A 22,308-nucleotide genomic window follows, 5' to 3' on the forward strand; every position below is an offset into this window, starting at 1 on the left:
AACAAAAGCATATTTTCATATAGAGACTTGTACAGATTTATTTAAAATAGACCCAAAGAAAATAGCAGCATAAAATAGTATTCCATTTATGGATATACCACATTTGTTTATCCATTCACATGTAGGGTCTACTATTTAAAATAGGGTTCTCCAGAGAAATAGAACTAGGTGTGCATGTGCACCCCCGTGTGTGTGTGTGTGTGTGTGTGTGTGTGTGTGTGTGTGGAGAGAGAGAGAGAGAGAGAGAGAGAGGCAGGGAGAGAAAAATGTACTTATTATGAGGAATCAGCTCATGTAAATATGGCTGAGAATCCCATGATCTGCTCTCTGCAAACTGCAAACCCATGGAAGCCAGTGGTGTAGTCTGAAGTCCTGAGAGGTGGATTCCAGTCTGAATCTGAAAGCTTGAGAACCAGGGGCTTCAAGGATGGGAGAAGATTGATGTTCCAGCTCATGCAGTCAGGCAGAGGAAGCCCAAATCCAATCTTCCTCCATCTTTTTATTCTATTCAGGCCTTCAACAGATTGGAACATGCCCACCCATATTGGGGAGGGCTGCCTTACTGTCCACCAATTCAAATATTAATCTCTTCGTGAAACACCCTTCGTACACACCCAGAAATAATGTTTAACCAGACATCTGGGGTATCTGTGGCACAGTCAAGTTGATGCATAAAATTAACCATTACAGTATGTTCTAAGCCAGGCGTCCCCAAACTTTTTACACAGGGGGCCAGTTCACTGTCCCTCAGACCGTTGGAGGGCCGCCACATACTGTGCTCCTCTCACTGACCACCAATGAAAGAGGTGCCCCTTCCTGAAGTGCGGCAGGGGGGCGGATAAATGGCCTCATGCGGCCCGCAGGCCGTAGTCTGGGGGCGCCTGTTCTAAGCAGTGAAGTGAGTTCTGGCTGAGTAGTACAGAGTGGGCACTAAAAGTGGTGAGACATGAGGCAGGAGAGGAAAAGCAAGAACCTGATGGTTATGGAGCCTACACCTCATCCTGAGGGTGATGGCTGCACATGAAAGGGTTTTGAGCAGGTGGAGACATAATTAGGCATGCCTTTTTGAAAGATCAGTCCCATTGCAGAGTGAAGAATGGTTGTCAGAAGCAGAGAGACCAGTAGAAAGCTGTTGTAATACTTTTGGTGAGAGAGTTGGTGGCTTGTGCTAGCGCAATGCAGTTGATAAATCCAAGAGGAGGAATCAGCAGGTCTTCAGCATGTTTAATGGCTGATGGTACCGAGCCAGGGCAGAAGAGTTTGACAGTTCACAAAGGGGAAGAGACGAATCTGGAATACCAGCAGAGGCGCTTTCTTTAGAAATGAGGGGATATAGTTCTTCTAATGTAATGGGAAAGAGGAAGGAAAGGTTGGGCAGAGCTGAAATCAGCTTGCAGCTGGCTGGCAGGAGGTTGAGGAACCAGCCATCTCAGGACTTTAATCCTCACAGCAGAGAAGGCAGAGTCATCCATTGAGAATGAGAGGAGAAATGTGGCAGGGCCAGAGGTTTAAGGGAGAGTAGAGATTTGAAAGACCTGTTACGGAGAATGAGACAACACAGATGAGGGACATAGGAATTATTTCTTAGCCTTGAGGCTGGTTGAGATTGAGTATCATGCAATTGCAGTGGTTGTAATTAAAGTTCTTGAGTTTCATTGATCAACATTCAATACCCAAGTATATGCATTGGGATTGATGAAGACCAGGGCTTTGTCAGGCACGTGTGACGTGCACGTGAGAGGGAGCAGTCGAAATGACAGACCAGGTGCTGCGAAGGAAAGGTATGGAAAGCTAGGGCCATTTAAACATGCCAGAGCTTTGCTGATTCTTCCTCTCAAATCCATCCACACCGGGACAGTAGTTGGAGCCACTGTCATCTCGTGAATAACCTCTCTGGAGTCTCAGATCTCCCTTTAATTATTTGGAAAAAGAGTGGAAGCTTCTTTTCCTTCTCTTCCTGCCTTCGTCCATCACCCGCTTCCCCTTGTTTTGCCTCAGTTGAAGAACTCCACAAGGTTCCACATGACAGCCAAGGGGATGGAAGCAGAGGATCAGCAGATGAAGTCATCTGACCACAGTTTCATATTTAATAATCCCCTCAGAACTCTATGAATGTGGAGATCATTGTATTCTCTTGGCATAAAGGAATAGGCCCAGGGATGTTAAGCCAGTCTGTCTGACTCCAAAGCCTCTACTTTTTTCCTCACAAAATAGATATTTGTTCACAGGAGAGTGTCTGGTTTGGGAAACCATGGGCAGTGCTAGGGGACTGATGAAAAGCATGGTCTTTGGAGTCCAAAAGACTGCAGGAGGAAATCACCTAATTTCTTTGTGAGTTGGTTTCATCCATAAAACGAAGCAGTGAGTACTTTGTTAGTGATGTTGTGGGCCTGCGTTAATTCTCATACAGTGATTAACACAAAATACTAATTCTGTAAATGACAGCTTGGAAAAAGAAAAATGTCATCGCAAGTTCAGAAGCAAGGCTGACTTACTCATCTCAGACAAACCATTGGTTCCAACTGACTGCAGATGGACAAACTCTGCCCACAGTTACCGTTCTGCTGAAATAGCTGATTCCAAAAATAACAATTCAAGTTACTGAAAAGAAATATTGAAATAAGAGTCCCACATATATTAGGGTTAGGATATGTTGATTTCACGAGGAATACAACAGATTTCTTAGATGTGTATTTCTTTAAATCATGTGGCATATTGTTTTAGTCAAAGAACACTTGGCTAGTTCACATTAGCTCAAGGAAAGCGAGTTGACCGAAAAATACAGGAGGCACCTTATGGAACTTACAGGCAGAAAATATAGCTGGGTCTCCTGGGGACCAGAAAACGAGTCAGAAACAGAAGGTGCTGCCTTTGTCTTTTACAGCCTCCCTAGTTTCTGGTTTAATTGTTTTGCAGCATTCTACACCATGAGACAGCATTTTATACTTTAGTTGCTTGAGGTATTTGAATAGGTGCTGGGCACCCACTGGGTCTGCTGATCTTTGTGGCTCGTGTGGTTGGAGTCGCTGTGCTAAATGTGGGCCCTCATGCCTACCTTTTAGCAGAAGATAAAGGTTTGCAGCAGAAGATACAGATGGATCTGTAGGGAAGAGCAGACACAGAAAGCCTGCCAGTTATTCATATTTGTAGTTGTAATATGAAAAAGAAGGAAAGATCTAGAAATTAGTTGTGTCTTTTCTGAAGTCTGGTAGCGCAGGTCCCTGAACTGAAAGCTGCAGCATCACTTGGTGGCAGAGTGCCCGCTAACATGCTAAGATTTAATGAGAAAATAATTCTTTTGATAGTTGATCCTGTAAAGCTGAAGTTACGTTTGCTGTTGTCACTTTATAATAAGTATTAAATATTAATCTTCATGTTATTTTGAATGTCTTCCAGAGATATGAAGACTATGGAATGACTCCCCCAACGGGTCCATTGTCAAGGTAAGGTTTTCAAAACAGGATGTATTACCACTTTTTCACATAGGCTGTTTTTAAAAATTTTATAAATTCACTAATTTTAGCTAATATGAGCACATACAAAACTCTGAGTTGTATATTCTCTTGATCTAACCAGAAGAGGAAGGAAAAAAAGTTGGAATTTAAGTTCTGCTTCCAGTAATGACAGACTAGGTCATTTGGACCAACCCTCCTGCTGAGGACAACTGGAAAAGCTGAACAAGATATTAACGTTAAAAACCCCAGAGAGGATTTTGGTCGAGCTTGGGCCAGCATGGCGACGCTCATGTAACCCGGTCTGTGCCGCAAAGGGGATGGCGGCCGCAGCGCGCACCCCGCGGAGGTGAGCGGTCACCATGCTGAGGGCTGCGTGGAGGGCGCTGAGTTTGATTCAGGCCCCAGTTCCCGGGCTGCTGGGCAGTGGGAGTGCCAGGTTTCATTCCAGCCAGCAGGGCTTGCAACCTCGAAGTCTCCTCCTCCGGGCCGTGCAGCAGGTATGTCATCCAGAAACCAGCCCAGCCAGGCGAGATGATGACCCACCTCCTTCTACGCTGCTCAAAGACTACCAGAATGTCCCTGGAATTGAGAAGGTTGATGATGTTGTGAGAAGACTCTTGTCTTTGGAAATGGCCAACACAAAGGAGAAGCTAAAAGTCAGGCAAGAACAGTTGATGAAAATTGCTGCAAACCCTGAGGACACCAGATCCTGGAGGTGAGAATTGTTGCCTTGATCATCAACATCAGCAGTTATGAAGAACACCTGCAGAAACATTGAAAGGACAAAGCACACAAACGCTATTTGCTGATGAGCATTGACCAGAGGAAAAAGATGCTCAAAAACCTCCGTTAACACCAGCTGTGATGTCTTTGGGAAGGTTTTCCAGGAAACTCAAAAGCTGGAGAAGCAGAAAAGGGCCTTAAAGCCTCTTTAACAAGCAAAGCAGAGGAACAAAACGAACAAAGCAGAGGAACCCAGACAGTCCTACCAAAGCCGGACCAGAGACACTCAGAGACAACCAATAAATTGTTTGATCATTTAAAGAAAAAAAAAGTTAACAGGGCAGTGAAGCGGTGTAGGACCAAGATCCAGGAAACCCAGAAGCATGAGCCCTGCTTCTTGGGCCACTTTTCCCCCAGGGACACCTGCAGATTCCAGAAGAGGCAGCTGGGAAGCCAGGCAAAGCCTTTGACAGACTCCTGGGGCTGGGAGCACGAGGGGAGACCCTGGCAAACATCCAGAGCTTTGAGTTTGGACCTTTAGGGCTTACGCTCTAGGAGTAAGGGTGAGTCATAAGTAGATCAGTCCCTGCAGGCAGTGTTTGAAAGTGGATTGGTGTTGCTCCCTGGCAGAAACAAATGAACACCCCTTTTAGAAGAAGATAACGTCACTCTGGGCCTTACATTATTGCTATAGTAGCTCCCTGCTTCTACACACACACCCACGCCCACACCCAGGCATATGAGAAGAAAAGAAAATACAGTTTGTTTTTTTTTTCAATTAAAAGAAATAGACAATAGAAGCAGAACTACAGGGGATCCAGACAGTGGAGTCATCAGACACAGATTTTAAAATAATTACACTCAGGCTTAATATGGAGCTAAGGTCCATTGTCCAGGAAGATGTAAATGTACTACTTTAGGTTAGACTGTTATAAGTGAAGGATTCTAGTGTAGGTCTAGGCTCACTAAAAGAATGCTTAAATGTAAAATAATAAGGAAGAATAAAATAATCCAAAAGAAGGTAGAAAATAGGAGAAGAAAGAACTTAGAATTTGCAGGACATGCAGAAAGATAATTTTAAATGATAGATTTCTAAATCCAGATCTGTAATTAATTACATTAAATGTTAATAACCAGAGATTTCAATTAAAAAACAAAGGTTATTAGATTTGATTTTTAAAAAATATATTTGACTTATGAGAGACACATCAGAAAATACAAAGATACAGAAAGGATATAGAAGATTGGAACAACATGATTAATCAATTTGACCTAATTGATGTATATAGAACCCTGGACTCAACTGTAAAATGCATCTTCCTTTAAAATGTATTTTAAAAAATTTACCATATGCTGGACCATAACAAATCTTAACAAATTTCAAGAAGTGAAATCACGCAGAGTGTATTTATTAATCCTAGTAGAATTAACTTAGAACAAATCATAAAAGATAAAACCCAAGACTATAAAAACCTTGAAAGACAACCTAGGCAGTAGCATTCTGTACAAAGGAATGAGTAAAGATTTCGTGAAGACACCAAAAGCAATCACAGCAAAAGCAAAAATTGACATATGGGATCTCATTAATCTTAAGAGCTTCTGCACGGCAAAGGCTCTAGTTTGCAAATATTTTCTCCCATTCTATAGATTGTCTGTCCTATGGAATGGGAGAAAATATTTGCAAATTATGCGTCTGACCAAGGCCTAATACCTAGCATCTATAAGGAACTTAAATTTACAAGAAAAAGAACAAACGACCCCATTAAAAAGTGGGCAAAGGACACAGACACTTTTCAAAAGGAGACATACATGTGGCTGACAAACATGAAAAAAAGCTCAGTATCCCTGGTTATTAGAGAACTACAAATCAAAATTATAATGAGATATCACCTCATACCAGCTCAGAATGTCTATTATTAAAAGGTCAAAAATTACAGATGCTGGCGAGGTTGTGGAGCAAAGGGAATACTGTTGGTGAGGGTGTAAATTAGTTTAACCATTGTGGAAAGCAGTGTGGCGATTCCTCAAAGACCTAAAAACAGAACTACCAACTGGTGTCAGAAAACACTGGCACAGAGTGGATCCGGCACAGACCAGATTGTCACGGAAAAGATGCTTCATAAGATGTGTTTTGATTAGTATATTTAAATAAATGTAATGTAATTGATGTTAAAAAACAAACAAACAAACAACGAAACTACCTTTTGACCCAGCAATTCATTAATGGGTAGATACACAAAAGAATATAAATTGTTCAGCTGTAAAGAAGCATCCATGCAAATATTCCTGGAAGCAGTATTCACAATAGCAAAGACATGGAATCAACCTAAATGTCCATGAGTGACAGACTAGATAAAAAAAAAAAAAAAAAAAAGTGGTATGCATACACAATAGAATACTATGCAGCAATAAAAAAGAACAAAATCATGTCCTTTGCAGGAACATGGATGGAGCCAGATGCCATTATCCTTAGCAAACTAATGCAGGAACAGAAAACCAAATACAGCATGTTCTCACTTGTAAGTGTGAGCTAAATGACGAGAACTCACAGACACAAAGAGGGGAACAACAGACATTAGGGCCTACTTGAGAGTGGAAGATGGGAAGAGGGAAAGGAGCAGAAAGAGTAACTGTTGGGTACTAGGCTTAACACCTAGGTGATGAAATAATCTGTACAACAAACCCCTGTGGCATGAGTTTACCTTTATAACATACCTGTGCGTCTACCCCTGAACCTAAAATGAAAGCTGAAAAAAAAGAAAAGAAAAATTTCTATTTGCAAATTAATTAGTACTCTTCTAAATAACCTATGGTACACTGAAGAAATCAAAATGGAAATTGAAACATCCTAAAATGAATAGTAATGAGAATACAATGTATCAGAAGTTGTGAGATGCAGCTGTAGCAGTGTTTGGGGAAAATTTGTTGTCTTAAATGCATATATTGGAAAGAAAAGTGGCTGAAAATCAGTGATCTAAGCATCCACCTCAAGATATAAAAAAAGAAGATCCAATTAAATGGAAAGGAAGTAGAAGTAAAGAAATACTACTACTAATATAAATTAATGAAATAGAAAATAAATACCACATTAAGAGAGGATTAATAAAGCCAAAAGTTAGTTCTTTAAAAACTAATAAAATTGATGGATTCTCACAAGCTTGATCAAATAATCTGTGCAACAAATTATCAATAAGAGAAATTAAAAGGACGCTTAATCCAGATCTTACAGACATTAAAAAGGAGATTTTATAAACTCATTTTTCTTAATAAATTTGGGGCTGTATGCAGTGGTGCATGCTTGTAATCTCAGCTACTCTGGAGGCTGAGATGAGAGAATCACTTAAGCTCAGGAGTTTGAAACTACCCGGGGCAACATAGTGAGACCCTGTCTCAAATTTTTTTTTTTTTTCTTGGAACGGAAAAATTTCTAGAAAGAGAAAACTTGATTAGTTCTCTAACTATGTTTAAAGCAGAAATCATGATTACAGTTCTTCCTACAAACAAAACTCCAAGTCCAGCCGGCTTCAACAATGAATTCTACTAAAAACACTGAAGGAGGAAGAGGTACCAGGATTATACAAACTCTTCCACAAAATACAAAAAGAACACTTTTCAATTCCTTTTATAAAACCAAAATCTCCTTGATACCAGGGTCAAGGGCAAGAAGGACAAGGACATTGCAGGAAGGAAATTGAGGGCCAGTTTCTCATGAATGTAGATATAAAAAAATTGAAACTAAATATCAGTGAGCATAACTCAGCAGTAGATACAAAAGGATATCATGTTACAACCACATTGGATTTCTTTCCAGCAATGTAAGGGTGATTTAGCATTTAAAAACCAAGCAGTGTTAAGTTACTACTTTAAGGAGAATAAAGGAGGAAAAACTTGTGATTTCAATAGATGCAGCAGGTGGTAAAATTCAACATGCAATCATGGTAAAAATCTTAGCAAACAAAGAATAGAAGTGAACTTGTCTATTCTGATAAAAGGTATCTTGACAAATATTACTCAATAGTGAAATGTTAAAAAGCCTTCTCTCTGAGAGCAAGAACAAGTCAAACGTTCCTGCACATGACTTCTATTCACAATTACCCTGTAACAAGGCAAGAAAAGCATGAAAAGAGTAAAGAATTCAAAGAAAGGAGTAATACTGTTATTATTCACAGATGATATGATTCTGTAGTAGCAAATCCTAAAATGTCAACACACACAAATTGTTAGAATTTAGGGAATTTAGCAAAATTGCCAAATAGCAAGCCAACTAAATTGCAAAATAACTGGATATAAAGTTAGTCTACAAAAATCTGTTTTATATAAGCAGCAAACAGAAGACTTTTAAGCCCTCTAAAGAAAGATGTTCACAGATTGGCAACTCAATATTTTTAAAATGTTATTTCTCCTCCTATGATTTGTAGATTCAATACAATCCCATTCAGAATTTCAGTAATTTTTTTAATATGTGGAAACTGGCAGACAGATTCTAAAATTTATCTGGAAATGCAAAGGGCCAAGAATAGCCCAGACACCTTGAGAGAGAAGGAGAAGATGTTGGACCATTCTAAATGTTGTACCTTACTGTCACGTGATTAAGATGGTACAGCATTGCGGTGAGGCAAGGGAAATAGACCAGTCAACCACTATGTGTGGACATTGGTTTATTACAAAGCTGGCATTGCAGTAAAACAGAGTGAATCTCAGAAATCAAACCCAACCATCCCTTCAGTGACCAGAAGTCACACAGAAGAAGGAATGTTATCTGCTTCCTACCTTATTTTCTATTTTTTTAAAAATCCATCACCATTTTCAGAGCGGTTTGCTTTGCTTTTCTCCAGCCTTCCCTACCACACAGCTCTGTGGTCCAAAAGCAGTGAAGGTGACACTGGCAAGGTGAGGTCAGGGGATGCAGGACAGAAGTTAGAGATGGGGACCATGACCGTATAAACGGGTCCAGTTACCCGGGTTAGTCCCATTATTAATAGCTTTCACCCTCGAAAGTGTTGTGGTGTGGATGATGAATCGTATAATCACCCACTTTAAAGGATTTTAGAGTGTTGGATTGCAAACCGTGTTAAGAATAAAGAGGGGGAAATGTAGGCAAGAGGTGGGGGGCGGGGGAGAAGGAGGAATTAAGTGAATGGGAAGAGCTAGTTCGTGGGTGGACGGTCCAGAGGTTGTGGTTAGGTGAGGTGTGGACTCCAGTTTATAGGTCCTGAAGGAGGAGCATGCCTCATGGGAAGCTCTTAGATGTATCAAGTCAGGGGTGTCACACATCCCTCTCTGAGGCCAATCTAAAACAGCGGCAGTTATTTAAAAAGAGTAACACAGGTAACCTGGGTTTCAGTTTATGAGATACACTCTAGAAATCACACTGGACAGTAAGTGCAGGTCAGTCTGCATTCTGACCAAACTGGTGAAATCTGTGAATTACTGGTTCAGCATCATTTGCAAAGAACTATAGAGTGGTCCTCAGGGTGGGGTTCTGAGACTCCTGGAGGGTGCTTGAGACCTTTTCGGGGGCAGGGGGAGTCTGTGAGATCAAGACAGTTTTTATATAGTAAGATAGTAAGATGTTACTTTCCTTTTTCCATTGTATTGACATTTCTACTGAAGTGCAAAGCAATGGTGGGTGAAACTGCTAATCTTTTTTTTTTTTTTTTTTTTTTTTTTTCCTTGAGACAGAGTCTCGCTCTGTTGCTCAGGTTGGAGTGCAGTGGCATGATCTCGGCTCACTGCAACCTCCACCTCCCAGGTTCAAGCAGTTCTCATGCCTCGCCTCCTATCTGGGATTACTTCCGTGTGCCACCACGCCCAAGCTAATTTTTGTATTTTTAGTAGAGACAGGTTTTTGCCATGTTGGCCAGGATGATCTCGAACTCCTGACCCCAGGTAATCTGCCCACCTTGACTACAGGTGTGAGCCACCGTGTCCAGCCAAAACTGCTAGTCTTTAGCGTGCATCCAGGCAGTGCTACCAAATTGTATGAGTAGTCATTGTATTCTTCACTGCTCTGTCATCAGTTTTAAACATGCCGGTTTTCTGTTAGCATGCCCTTGGTGACATAGTCAAAATCATAAATCTTATTAAACCTAGACTCTTAAGTCTTTAGTAGTCTGTGGGACAAAAGAGGAAATACATAGAAAGTATTTCTGTGGAATATAGAATTTTGAAGGAAAAGCCCTTGCTCCCATTCTTCGAGTTAAGACTGAACTGAACCAACTGCTTTTATGCTTTTTACTTGAACAAACAGCTGGGAGACGTGATTATTCAGACCCGGATGTTTGGCAGGCACTGTCTTGAAAATGAATGAAGTGAGCCTGTCACTTCAAGAAAAACAACTGCCAGTCTTTGTTGCTAATGATAAAATGAGCTTTCAAGTGAAAATTTGAATTTTGGAAAGTTGCCTGCCACTGTGAACGTGACAACTTCCTAGTACTTAAAGACTCTTCAGGCTGAGTTCGATGATGAGATTAGTGAATGGGATTTTTCAGTGCTGCAAAATGAGAGGTAACAATATTGAGAAAGTTTGCATAACTCAGTGAACTATGTTCCAAGTGATGGACGTCGTAAGATCAGGCATGGCTTAGAGATCCATTCAAAGTGCAAGAGGGAGCTTTGGGTTTTAGTGTAACAGAGTATGGAAGGTTCACCAGTATCATTTCAGATTACACATCGCAACTGACCCCTGAAGAACTACCACTTGTTGAATTTTGGTGTGGTCAGGAAGAATGTCTGAATTTTTTATTTTTTTGAGATACAGTCTCTGTTGCCCAGGCTGGAGTGCAGTGGCATGATCTCGGCTCAACCTCCCCCTCCTGGGCTCAAGTGATTCTCCTGCCTCAGCCTCCTGAGTAGCTGGGATTACAGGCATGCACCACCACGCCCAGCTAAGTTTTGTATTTTTAGTAGAGACGGGGTTTCACCATGTTGGCCAGGATGGTCTCAAACTCCTGACCGCAGAATCTGCCCGCCTCGGCCTCCCAAAGTGCTGGGATTACAGGTGTGAGCCACCACGCCCAGCTGAAATATTTTTTTAAAAATATTATTCGAAAGGCTATTAAAATACTCCTTCCTTTTCCAGCTGTGTATTCTGTGAAGCCAGATTTTCTTCCTAACATCCAGCAACTGACAGGATGCAAACTATATGAGAATCCTTCTATTAAGGAAATTTGAACAATATGGTGCTACTCTTCTCACTACATTTTTTTGACGGGGGATTGATAAATATAGTTAATTTTAGAAAAGTTATGTTAATATATGTTTAATTGTTATTTGTAAATTTTAAAAATAAGTATTGACATTTTTTCCATTTTAATTTCTAATCTGGTAAATATCAGTACAATCCACATAAACAAGAGCTCTTGGGAGTCCTCAATAATTTTTATGAGTCAAAAGAGGTCTGGAAATAAAAGTTTGAGATCGCTGCTTTAGAACACTGTTTTTCAGCCTTGATGGGCACCAGGATCATGTGTAGTCTTAAAAATTACCACCACGTTGGTCTCACGTTTAGTGCTTCTGTTTGAACTCATCTGGGATGCAGTGCGAGCATGGTGATTTTTTTCAGGCTCCCCAGGTGATGCCAACATGTAGCCGGGGTGGGAAGCACAGCACTAGGCAGATGCTGGAGACAATCAGGCCCTGGGTTTGTCAGTATCAACTGTATTGCAGGCACTGTTCTTAGTGCTGGAGGTAGGGCAGTGAACAAATAGAGAAGTCCCCCCTTCCCTCAGGGAGCAGGAGAGACATCTCTTCCCCTTCCAGGAGGGGAGATGGTTAAGCAGGTAGACAAATAAGTGTTACCTTTCTTAGAGCTGGGGGTGGACCTCATGAAATACCAGGGCCAGGGTGCAGTGGAGTCGTGATGTGCCTGTTTGCTTTGCCTTCAGACCAGGTTTTGGCCCCGGTTTGCTGCAGTCTTCAGAGCTGGTGCCTCCTGACCCCCAGCAGTCACAGGGGTCCGCCGAAGCCCCGTTTGCTGCCCGAGGGATCTACTCAGAGGAGATGCCGTCAGTGGCCCGGCCTCGGCCTGTCGGGGGCACCACAGGTATATGTGGCTATTTAGCTTGCATTTCTGAGCTATGGGGCATTTACTTTTTGGCTAAATGGAAAGAAACTTGATTTTGGGCTTCTCAGAGTGTCAGCGTCCAGCGTGCAGGGGCCTCTGCCGTTTTTCAGGGATGTTTCTGCTCAGATCCTGACCGAGATGGAGGTGGGAAGGGAGAGAGAGGCTGAGCTCCACAGCTGCTGTCTGCCGATTGGCTCTGGAACCAGCCCCTCCGTGTGAAATTCATGGCTCGCTCCCTCCAGGAAAAACGCTTCCAAATCCTTACTGTAAATGAAAGATCTCGCTCTGAGCACTTTGGATGGCATGAAAACAAGAGTCAGTTTTAAAGAAGTTGCGTTTTTCAGCTTGTAACGAACAACTCTCAGAGTCTGGGTGACAGAGCAAAACTCTATCTCAAAACCAAACAAAAGCAAGTAGTTTAAGCCAATTCTAAATTTGCAATAATTGGTTGATATTTTTTCATTATGATTTTTCTAGGAAATTCTTTTATTTTACATTGTCTATTAGTCTGCAAAACAAATCATGTCTCCTGGAATCCTATAGGATTTCCTGAACTTTATAGGTGCTTTGGTCTGCAGTGAGTCTTGATTCCCCTGTTAATTGCTAGATCTTTGAACCTCCCTACATGGCATATTTACTAAGAAAAATTAAGATATATTAATTTTTAATTTAAAATCTGAACGAGCTGGGTGCGATGGCATGTGCCTGTAGTCCCAGCTACTTGGGAGGCTGAGGTAGGAGGATCGCTTGAGCCCAGGAGTTCTGGGCTGTAATGCGCTATGCCAATTGGGTGTCCGCACTAAGTTCAGCATCAATATGGTGACCTCGAGGAGCGGAGGACCACCAGGTTGCCTAAGGAGGGGTGAACTGGCCCAGGTCGGAAACGTAGCAGGTCAAAACTCCCATGCTGATCAGTGGCAGGATTGCACCTATGAGTAGCCACTGCACTCCAGGCTGGGCAACATAGTGAGACTCCATCTCTTAAAAAAAAAAAAATTTTTTTTAATCTGAAAGAATATAGAAATTACACATATAAAACATTCAAAAGGAAATTATTTTTAAATTTCTATTAGATGAAATTATGTAAAAATTTATGGAAAATGTTTAAGATCTATTAGGAGGATTACCTTTTTAACTATAGAACTTTATGACACATGTATATGTCTGAAAATTGCCAATTATTTTCAAAAAAAGAAAATAGCACCTAGGAGAAATTTATAGCACCTCACAATCAAGAAGTATTTTTATTGTAGAAGATACCTCATATAAATTAAGTGGGCCAACCTGAAAAGGTCAGTGGGAAAAGGAAAAAGGTCCAGTTTTTAAATTATTTTAAAAATGAAAATTAATACCATAATGCACCATTTCAATCATGAAATTATTTTTATAATGTGGTATGGTAAAATTAGCATCCAGTTTCTTCATCTGTGCTACGGATATTTGTACTCACCTCCTTGGTGGTTTGGCTGATAAAAGAAGAAGACAGAAGTGCTTGAAATAGTGCCTGGCATAGCAGAAACTTTCAGTATATATCAGCTGCCATGACTGTCGTCACTATTATTCTCAGTGGTGGCATAAATTATTAAACATTTGGAAAGCAATCTGGCAGTTGGACTTACCAAGCTTTGATTTGGTAATTCCAGTTTTGGAAATCCGGGCTCACTCTCCTAAAATCCAAAATATTGGGGGAAAATTACATGTGTCAAGATATTTATCACAGCATTATTTGCATAATAGCAAAATATTGTTAGCTTCCCTAGATATACCTAGTAGGAAGGGCATCCCTGAGGAAATCGTGCAGCTACTTAAGATGAAGAGGGCATAAAAAGCCAGAAAAGGGGAATTTGAGATTTACCAGTTGCTTCCTATGCATTTGATGCTTGATCTGTTTTATCTCTTTTTAATCCTTGAAATAACCCTCTAGGGTAGATTTTTTTTTCTTTTTTTCTGTTCTTGTTACCCAGGCTGGAGTGCAATAGTGCGATCTCAGCTCACTGCAACCTCCGCCTCCTGGGTTCAGGCAATTCTCCTGCCTCAGCCTCCTGAGTAGCTGGGATTACAGGCACGTGCCACCATGCCCAGCTAATTTTTTGTATTTTTAGTAGAGACGGGGTTTCACCATGTTGACCAGGATGGTCTCGATCTCTTGACCTCATGATTCACCCGCCTCAGCCTCCCAAAGTGCTGGGATTACAGGTGTGAGCCACTGCGCCCGGCCCCCAGATTTTTTTTTTTCTTTTCTTTCTTTTTTTTTTTTTTTGAGAGGAAGTTTTTGCTCTGTCACCCAGGATGGAGTGAAGTGGCACTATCTCATTTCACTGCAACCTCCGCCTCCTGGGTTCAAGTGATTCTTCTACCTCAGCCTCCTGAGTAGCTGGGATTACAGGTGCATGCCACCACAACCAGCAAATTTTTGTATTTTTAGTAGAGATGGCGTTTCACTATGTCGACCAGGCTGATTGTGAACTCCTGCCTTGGTCTCCCAAAGTGCTGGGATTACAGGCGTGAGCCACCATGCCCGGCTGAGGTAGACTTTTTATCCCTGCTGGAGAAGTGAGGAATCAAGGCTCAGCGGTAGCCATAGCCAGTCACTCACGGTCACAAGGCTTGTTGGTGGCTGAGCTGGAATGCAAACTCCAGCTTGCTGGGCTCAGTGCTGACTTACGGGGGGAAGCCTGTGCTGTGTTGTTAAGTGAACAACGCAGGATACAAAAATCCTACCAAATGATGATTTCCGCTACTATAGTGGCTTTCCACAGGAGGTGTGCTTTTCTCCCTGTGCAGTTGGTTGAGCCTTTGGAAATGGTGGCAACAGTGCGCTGTTCTTACAGCATTTTGCAAGATTTGCTCAAACAATGCCCATTGGGCAAGGAGCGCTAGTAGTCCTGATCATTTTAATACCGTTCGGGTTTTTCAATAACTGACCTGGTGCTCCAGTAGAGTGCATTGCTCTGCCCAGAGCCATGACAGCTTTTCCTGACTTTAATTATCGTTAAATATCCAAATAAAACCATTAAGGAGTTCTGTTTTTTTTTAATGTGGTTGATTATTGGAGGTTGTTGGTCAGGTATTGTAGCTCACAGCTGTAATCCCATCATGGTGGGTGGCCAAAATGGGAGGATCGCTTGAGGCTAGGAAGAGTTCAAGACCAGCCCGGCCAACATAGTGAGACCCCATCTCTTAAAGAATTGAGAGAATTGAGGTCGTTAATTAGGCAACTGGAGTCAGGATAGACTGAAAGATGGAGGAGGTGCCTCCCTTAGCTTTGGGCGCTTGGAGCCGTTGTAGCGCCAGTTGGAGCATCACAGGTGCGTTTGATGATACCAGATTTGGAAATTTTTTTTTTTTTTTTTTGGAGATAAGAGTCTCACTCTGTGGTCCAGGCTGGAGTGCAGTGGCATGATCTCGGCTCACTGCAACCTCTGCCTCCCAGGTTCAAGTAATTCTCCTGCCTCAGCCTCCCGAGTAGCTGGGATTACAGGTGCCCGCCACCAGGCCAGGCTAATTTTTGTATTTTTAGTAGAGACAGGGTTTTACCAGGTTGGCCAGGCTGGTCTTGGACTTCTGACCTCAGTTGATCCACCTGCCTCAGCCTCCCAGAGTGCTTGGATTACAGGCGTGAGCCACCGCGCCCAGCCAGAAATAAGTATTCTGTTTCACAGTACTTAAGGATCACTTTTTTTCTCTCTTAATTTGCAGTATAGGTGTATTTCCATATGCCACAAGTTGATGAGGAAGAAAACTATTGTTGATTACCTGGCTTCCATAGCCACAGGAGGCTGCAGATGTCTGAACATATGAGTGTAATAGAGTAATTAGCTCTACAGAGTCCTCTGGCTCTGTCACCAGCTCACTGCACCGATGAAACTGGGGGACTGGTTTTAATTATATTGTGGCTACATTACAGACACTATATGAGTTATAATGAATATATACTTCAAAATGCTGAATTTAAATACACATATATCCTGCCTTTTAAGGAAAAAAATAAGCGTATTGTATATCCAGGTTCCTTGTGAATCTCAAAGCCACAAGCAAGAAAGAGCCAGGCTTCAGCTTCACGATGACTCCAAACCTTTCACTCCTTTCTTAATTGATGAGCTGCTCTTTATTGGTAACCTCTACAGAGGTGAATGGAAGAACCTTCTGTTTTGCCATTTATCCCCAGTCCTGATGTCTAGCCACGAAAATAAGGGCAAGCACTGTCAGCCTCTGAATTCAAAGGAAATCAGAGTCGAGCAACCAAGAAGCTCATGGTCTGTTTCTCTTAGGAAATACCATTTCTGGAGATAGAACTGGTACCAAGTCATGATTCCTTGTCCTTAAGGAGTGCACTGGTCAGAGCTGAGCGTGTCTTCTGACAGGGTGTTTTGGGGGGAATACACCCTGCCTAGGCATGGGGAACCCGTGGGGAAACAGTTGTATCAGGGCTGGGATGGGGGTTCCACTGGGCTGTTGCTGTGCTCACGGGGAGGAGGGGTCACCCTCACGCAGCACTTCAGGAGAGGAGCCAGCAAGCTTTCTGATGGGCTGCTAGGAAGCGCATGGGAAAGAGGAATTGGGGATAGGGTATCGTTTTTTAGATCTGAGCAAGTAGGACTGCATAGTCCTGTGTGGAAATGGGGATGGTGAAATGGGGGACAGGCTTAGGCAGGGGTGAATGTTGAGGAGTCAAGAATTCTGTTTCAGACTTTCTGCAATGGGATTTTCTTCTTTCATTTGTTTATTCTGATCGCTTGGTCCACGTTGCTTCGTGGTGCATTTCCCTACCTCCCGGACCCTCAGGAAATGCGGACAGTATGGCCGTTGAGGTGAGATTTCTGGAGCTAGAACTGGTACCAAGTCATGACCCCTAGTCCTGAAGGAGTGCAGTGGTCGGAGCTGACAGTGTCTTCCTCAGCAGCCACACTTGCCTAAAATGTTGACCAGGCCACTCCACCGTGTTCTTCCAGGCTCCCAGATCCAGCACCTGACGCAGGTGGGAATTGCCAGCAGAATGGGAGCTCAGCCGGTAGAAATCCCATCAAGCAGAGGCAGCCAGTATGGGGCGCCAGGCTGGCCTTCGTACGGGGAAGATGAAGCGGGGCGAAGAGAGGCCGTGAGTATCTCCTGTTTGAGTCGCCAATTAAAATTTAGTTATAGGCCGGGCATGGTGGCTCACACCTGTAATCTCAGCACTTTAGGGGGCTGAGGGGTCAGATCATGAGGTCAGGAGTTCAAGACCAGCCTGGCCAACATAGTGAAACCAGATCTCTACTAAAAATACAAAAAAACCCCACAAAAATTAGCTGGGCGTGGTGGCGGGTGCCTGTAGTCTTAGCTACTTCGGAGGCTGAGGCAGGAGAATCACTTGAACCCGGAAGGCGGAGGTTGTAGTGAGGCGAGATTGTACCGCAGCACTCTAGCCTGAGTGACAGAGTGAGACTCCGTCTCAAAGAAAAACAAATGTAGACACAATCCCTCAATTTAGCAGCTTCTGCTTTGTGGGTCCCTTTTTAAAACCGACGTCAAAAAAAACTTCAGATCTCTCTCACGTTTCCCAATTGCTTGTGTTTCGGTTTACGGTTTTAGCATCTCGCTTTGGGGAAGTATATAATTTTTCTTGAGGCAGAGTTCAAGCTTTCAGTAGTAAATTTGAATCTGTAGTTGACTAAACTCTGGAGTTCATGTTTGGTGGGATCGCCGTATAGAAATTCCTGCCCTTCCACAGCATTGGTGATTCATTGTGGGTTTATTAACGTCATTTGTATTGTGACCATGAGTAGGTAATTCTGTAATAAGCACACAGTTGGGGACATTTTAAGACACAGGCTTTCTTTGTGAGACTTCTGTTCGCTCACTCAGTATGAGCACCAGTGATTCCTGCAAATGCTTTCATTTGCTTTTCTCAAGAACTGTACATCCTGGGGGAATAAATTAATGAAGTTGAAAATGAAAACCAGAATATTCCATTTTGTTTTATCCTTATCGTTATGCTATAGCTTTCGTTGCATTTCTGTACCTTCCCAACAGACACACCAAATTCCTTTCATAGTTGGACGCTCTTGTGTAATGAAAGGACACTCACTAACTTTAGAATATGACGTTTCCCTAAAAGAGCCATTGTTATAGTCTCAGATATCTGCTTTAAGTTTGCTACCATTTTTCTTTTTTTTGTCTTCATGTTGCCCAGCTTAGCTTCATGAGGTGTTTGGGGTTGGATTTGGTGTTTTGCTTTTTTTTAAAAAAAAAAAAAAAAAAAAAAATGGAGACAGGGTCTCACTATGTTGACCAGGCTGGTCTTGAACACCTGGCCTCAAGGCAGTCCTCTCTCCTTGACCTCCCAAAGGATTGGAATTCCAGGCGTGAGCCACCGTGCCTGGCGTGGGGTGTTAAGATTTTCCTGTCACATCCACTTTGGAGCACCACTTGGTCACTATTTGGAGCTGGAATGCCGTCTTTGGCTCATGAATCACTTGGCCCCAGCATATGTTGTTTAGTACACAGATTTAAGTACTCTTACATATAAATGCAAAGAGACATTTTTTTCCATTGAGAGAGAAAAAAAAAAAAAACATGAAAAAAAAATTCTGAAAGTGTAATAAATCTTGTGAAACTACTGCCAAATTAATCTGCATGCTGCAGATATCAGCAACACTATTTTATGCTTTAGTGCAGATAACTTTTTAAAGAAAAGGCTCTACAGAGCCCCCAGTAGACAGACAGACACACACACACACACACACACACACACACACACACACACAGTACCTAGATAAAGCGGAAGATGGTGGTTTCGTGGGCTCCAGTCCAGGGCAGAGGCAGCTGCCCCCCTTGTCTGTCTTGCGTGGATCCCTTACCTCCTTCAGCAATCAGATTATCACGCGGCCTTTCACCTCCAGCCTCCCCGCTCCCTGTTCTCCCCCGCCCCCTGGTGTCTTCACCCCTCACCTCCACACGGGGGCGCAGGCAGCAGGGCCCTGTTGGAGGGCTGAGTTCGTGGACGGATGTGGGCGGTCCTGGGAACCTTCCCAAAGCCAGTTTGCACTTGACGTTCCCGCTTTTCCTTCTGTAGGAAGTACAGTAACGTTTGCCGTGTTTTTCAGACACACATGCTCGGACATCAAGAGTATTCTTCTTCACCGCTATTTCAGGTGCCAAGGACTTCAGGCAGGGAGCCCTCAGCTCCTCCCGGGAACCTCCCCCACCGGGGGCTGCAGGGCCCCGGGCTGGGTTACCCCACCAGCTCCACGGAGGACCTGCAGCCGGGCCACTCCTCAGCCTCTCTCATCAAAGCGATCCGCGAGGAGCTCCTCCGGCTCTCCCAGAAACAGAGCACCGTGCAGAACTTCCACAGCTGATCGGCCCGCCTCGCAGATTTGCCAAGTATCCGCTTCCCGTGGAAGCAAGACCGAAAGGAAATCAGCTGAGTGGGTGTTTGGAAGAGGAAGGAGCGCCTCCTGGGCAGCCTGCCCGCCGGAGGGAGCAAGTTGCGATGTCCAAGCTGCCAGAAGTCATGTGACAGCTCGCGCGCCTTTCACCGGGCTGGCAATTGTGTGACCACTTGGGTTCGGCTGAAATGTATGTACTTTGGCCACAAGCCAGCAGCACTTCACAAAAGCAAAACACAAAGCTAAGCTAACGCAAGGACTGCATTCGGCTCTTTTTTAAAGGCAGTGATTAAAATGTATAGACGGCATAGGGATGGAAGGAACCAAGCGTTTCCGTGGGATGGAGACTGGTACGCGTACGATGAACCTGCTGCTTTGTTTTCTGAGAAGAGGTTTGAAGACATTTTATGAACAGCCGGATTTTTCTCTTTTACTCCATAGGAACTTATTTTAATAGTAACATTAACGACAAGAATACTAAGACTGTTTGGGAATTTTAAAAAGCTACTAGTGAGAAACCAAATGATAGGTTGTAGAGCCTGATGACTCCACGCGAAGCCATCACCTGCATTCTTCCTCCTCCTTCTGGTGCTACAGTTCCAAGGGCCCTCCCCCTTCATGTCTGAAATGCAACTTTGGGTTTTTCAGTGGAAGAATAAGTTAAAGGTTTCATTTTGTCCTAGAAAAAAAAAGAAAAAATCCCTCCCAAAGCAGGGCAAAAAGCTGGATATTTATTTGGTTATCCCAAATACAGATCGAAGATTAGATCTCCGTTCTTAATTACTTTTGCTGTTTCCTAATTGGGCACACGTAACTCCTGGCCACATCCCAGCTCAGCACCGATCGCTAAGCCCAATCCTATAAAATGAGGCTTTGGAGAGGCCCTCACTGATACTTTCTTCCCCTTTGCTGTTGATTTGTTCACAAATTATGTTTGAATGAGAAATCTTCTGTAAGCAGAAGTTATGTAATAATTCCCAGGACCACCAAATTGTTATGCATACATCTCCACCAGTCACATGCCCTGTGTTCAAAACCTGGAAATGAAATTGAGTTCAGTTCAGCCTCTCTGTAACGAATCAAGCAGTGTAAAAGAGCTTTGGGACTTCAAGGGAAAGGAGAGAGTTGCTTCTCATTTCTGATTTTATTGTGCTGTTATTCTGTCGAGTGGCTATTAAAATGGTCTTATTCTCTTTGGGCCTAAGAGGGGATCATCTTGATGAAGATTTACTCCTGATGTAAACATTTCCCCACCATTCCAAATCATGGTAAAGAAAACAGTGACAAGGGCCTTTCTGTTTTCTGGTACCTGAGTGAAACTCAGAAGAAAAGCAGGCTTAGCTAAGAGATTTTTCACTATGAACCTGCTTTTATTAGATCAACGAATACAGTCATGCATCGCTTAACGATGGGGATGCATTCTGGGAAATGTGTCATCAGGCTGTTTTGTTGCTGTGCCAACATTCTAGAATGTACTTACACAACCTACATGGTCTAGCCTCCTACACACCTAGGCTGTGTGACATGGTCTATTGCTCTTAGGCTGCAAACCTGTACAGCATGTTACTGTGCTGAACACAATGGTATTTGTGTATCTAAACATATCTAAACATAGAAAAGGTATGATAAAAATACAGTTTTATAATCTTATGGGACTACCATCAATATGCAGACCGTCATTGACCAAAACATCCTTATGTGTGCATGACTGTACTTTTAATTGAACAACAGGTGAGGGGCTAGAATTTGGGACTCGGACTAGTCAAAACCTGTGTATCTGTGCCAAGTTTTGAGATCCCTAAAACAGCTAAAACAGGTTTCCAAAGTGGAATCACTGGATTTCAAAACCGTGTTTCAGGACTGTCGTACAGATTTAGAGTCTTACAATCTGAGGAAAGTTGGTTCTGGGGAGTTACGGTGGAGCCAGTTTTCATCTGGATGCCCCTGAAACAGAAGGGGTGCAGGAGAGTAAGTCTCTCAAGGATGATAAAGGACGGGCGGCATCTTGTTGGGCGATCCTCAGAGGCTCCAAGGAGCACTGGAGAGAAGGGCTCCTTCTGGGTTTGAAGTCTTGGTCTTGGTTTAATACTAGACTCTCCCCAAACTGAAGGATTCTCTTTGCATGTCACTCAAAAATACCAGGTTTGCTGAATATTGTATTAGGAACTTCAGATATCTAAGTGGAATTTTATTCTGGACACCATATAGTGAATTCAAATCATGCGACAGCAAATGGGATAAATGGCCCTTTCTCTCCCAGTTCTGCTCGGTGCCATAAGGGTTTGCATATAGAGTATATTAAACATGGTGACCTCCTTTGAGCATTGCAGAAAGAGGGCTCTCTTTCAAAGTGGGCTGATTGTAACAGCAATTTTGATGCCTTTCAAACTACCATAAAGGGATTTTAACTGTATTTTTATTCTTAGAAACAATACACCTTTAAACAGATGTCCAGACCAAAGATGATGTGTAATAAACAGCCGGCGGTTGTGGGGTGGTGTGAGCAGGCCCCCGGGTGCCCCGATCACCGGCACCCTGTCGGTGGTCATAAAGCACACGTGGTATGTACTTGCTTCCTCCCAAGGCCTGCCGCAACAGTTTCACCAATCACCAAACTCAGAACAAACCAGCTGTGTGGGCAGCACCATCCCCCCAGTCGTCTTCAGACACTCAGTTAACGTGATCCGTGAAAAGA

The 22,308-nt window shown here is 43.0% G+C and overlaps 1 protein-coding gene and 1 pseudogene across 4 annotated transcripts in view; both read left to right on the top strand.

Annotated features, from left to right (window-relative positions):
- KIAA1549 (KIAA1549 ortholog) overlaps positions 1-20,812 on the top strand; it is a 151,534-nt gene extending 130,722 nt beyond the window's left edge. For 2 of the 4 annotated variants that reach the window (XM_074379018.1, XM_074379019.1), the window contains 4 exons: positions 3,397-3,443; positions 12,065-12,222; positions 17,196-17,341; positions 19,329-20,812. In XM_074379018.1, the coding sequence (XP_074235119.1) occupies positions 3,397-3,443; positions 12,065-12,222; positions 17,196-17,341; positions 19,329-19,583 (606 nt within the window). In that variant the 3' untranslated portion in view covers positions 19,584-20,812. The remainder of the gene's footprint in view (positions 1-3,396; positions 3,444-12,064; positions 12,223-17,195; positions 17,342-19,328) is intronic. The other 2 variants (XM_074379020.1, XM_039472863.2) reach the window with 1 other exon arrangement.
- On the top strand, positions 3,450-5,809 carry LOC141580034 (small ribosomal subunit protein uS15m pseudogene; annotated as a pseudogene).
- Positions 20,813-22,308: the final 1,496 nt, after the last annotated feature.

The sequence above is a fragment of the Saimiri boliviensis genome, chromosome 10 (assembly GCF_048565385.1).
Source record: "Saimiri boliviensis isolate mSaiBol1 chromosome 10, mSaiBol1.pri, whole genome shotgun sequence".
NCBI classification, from domain to species: Eukaryota; Metazoa; Chordata; class Mammalia; order Primates; family Cebidae; genus Saimiri; species Saimiri boliviensis.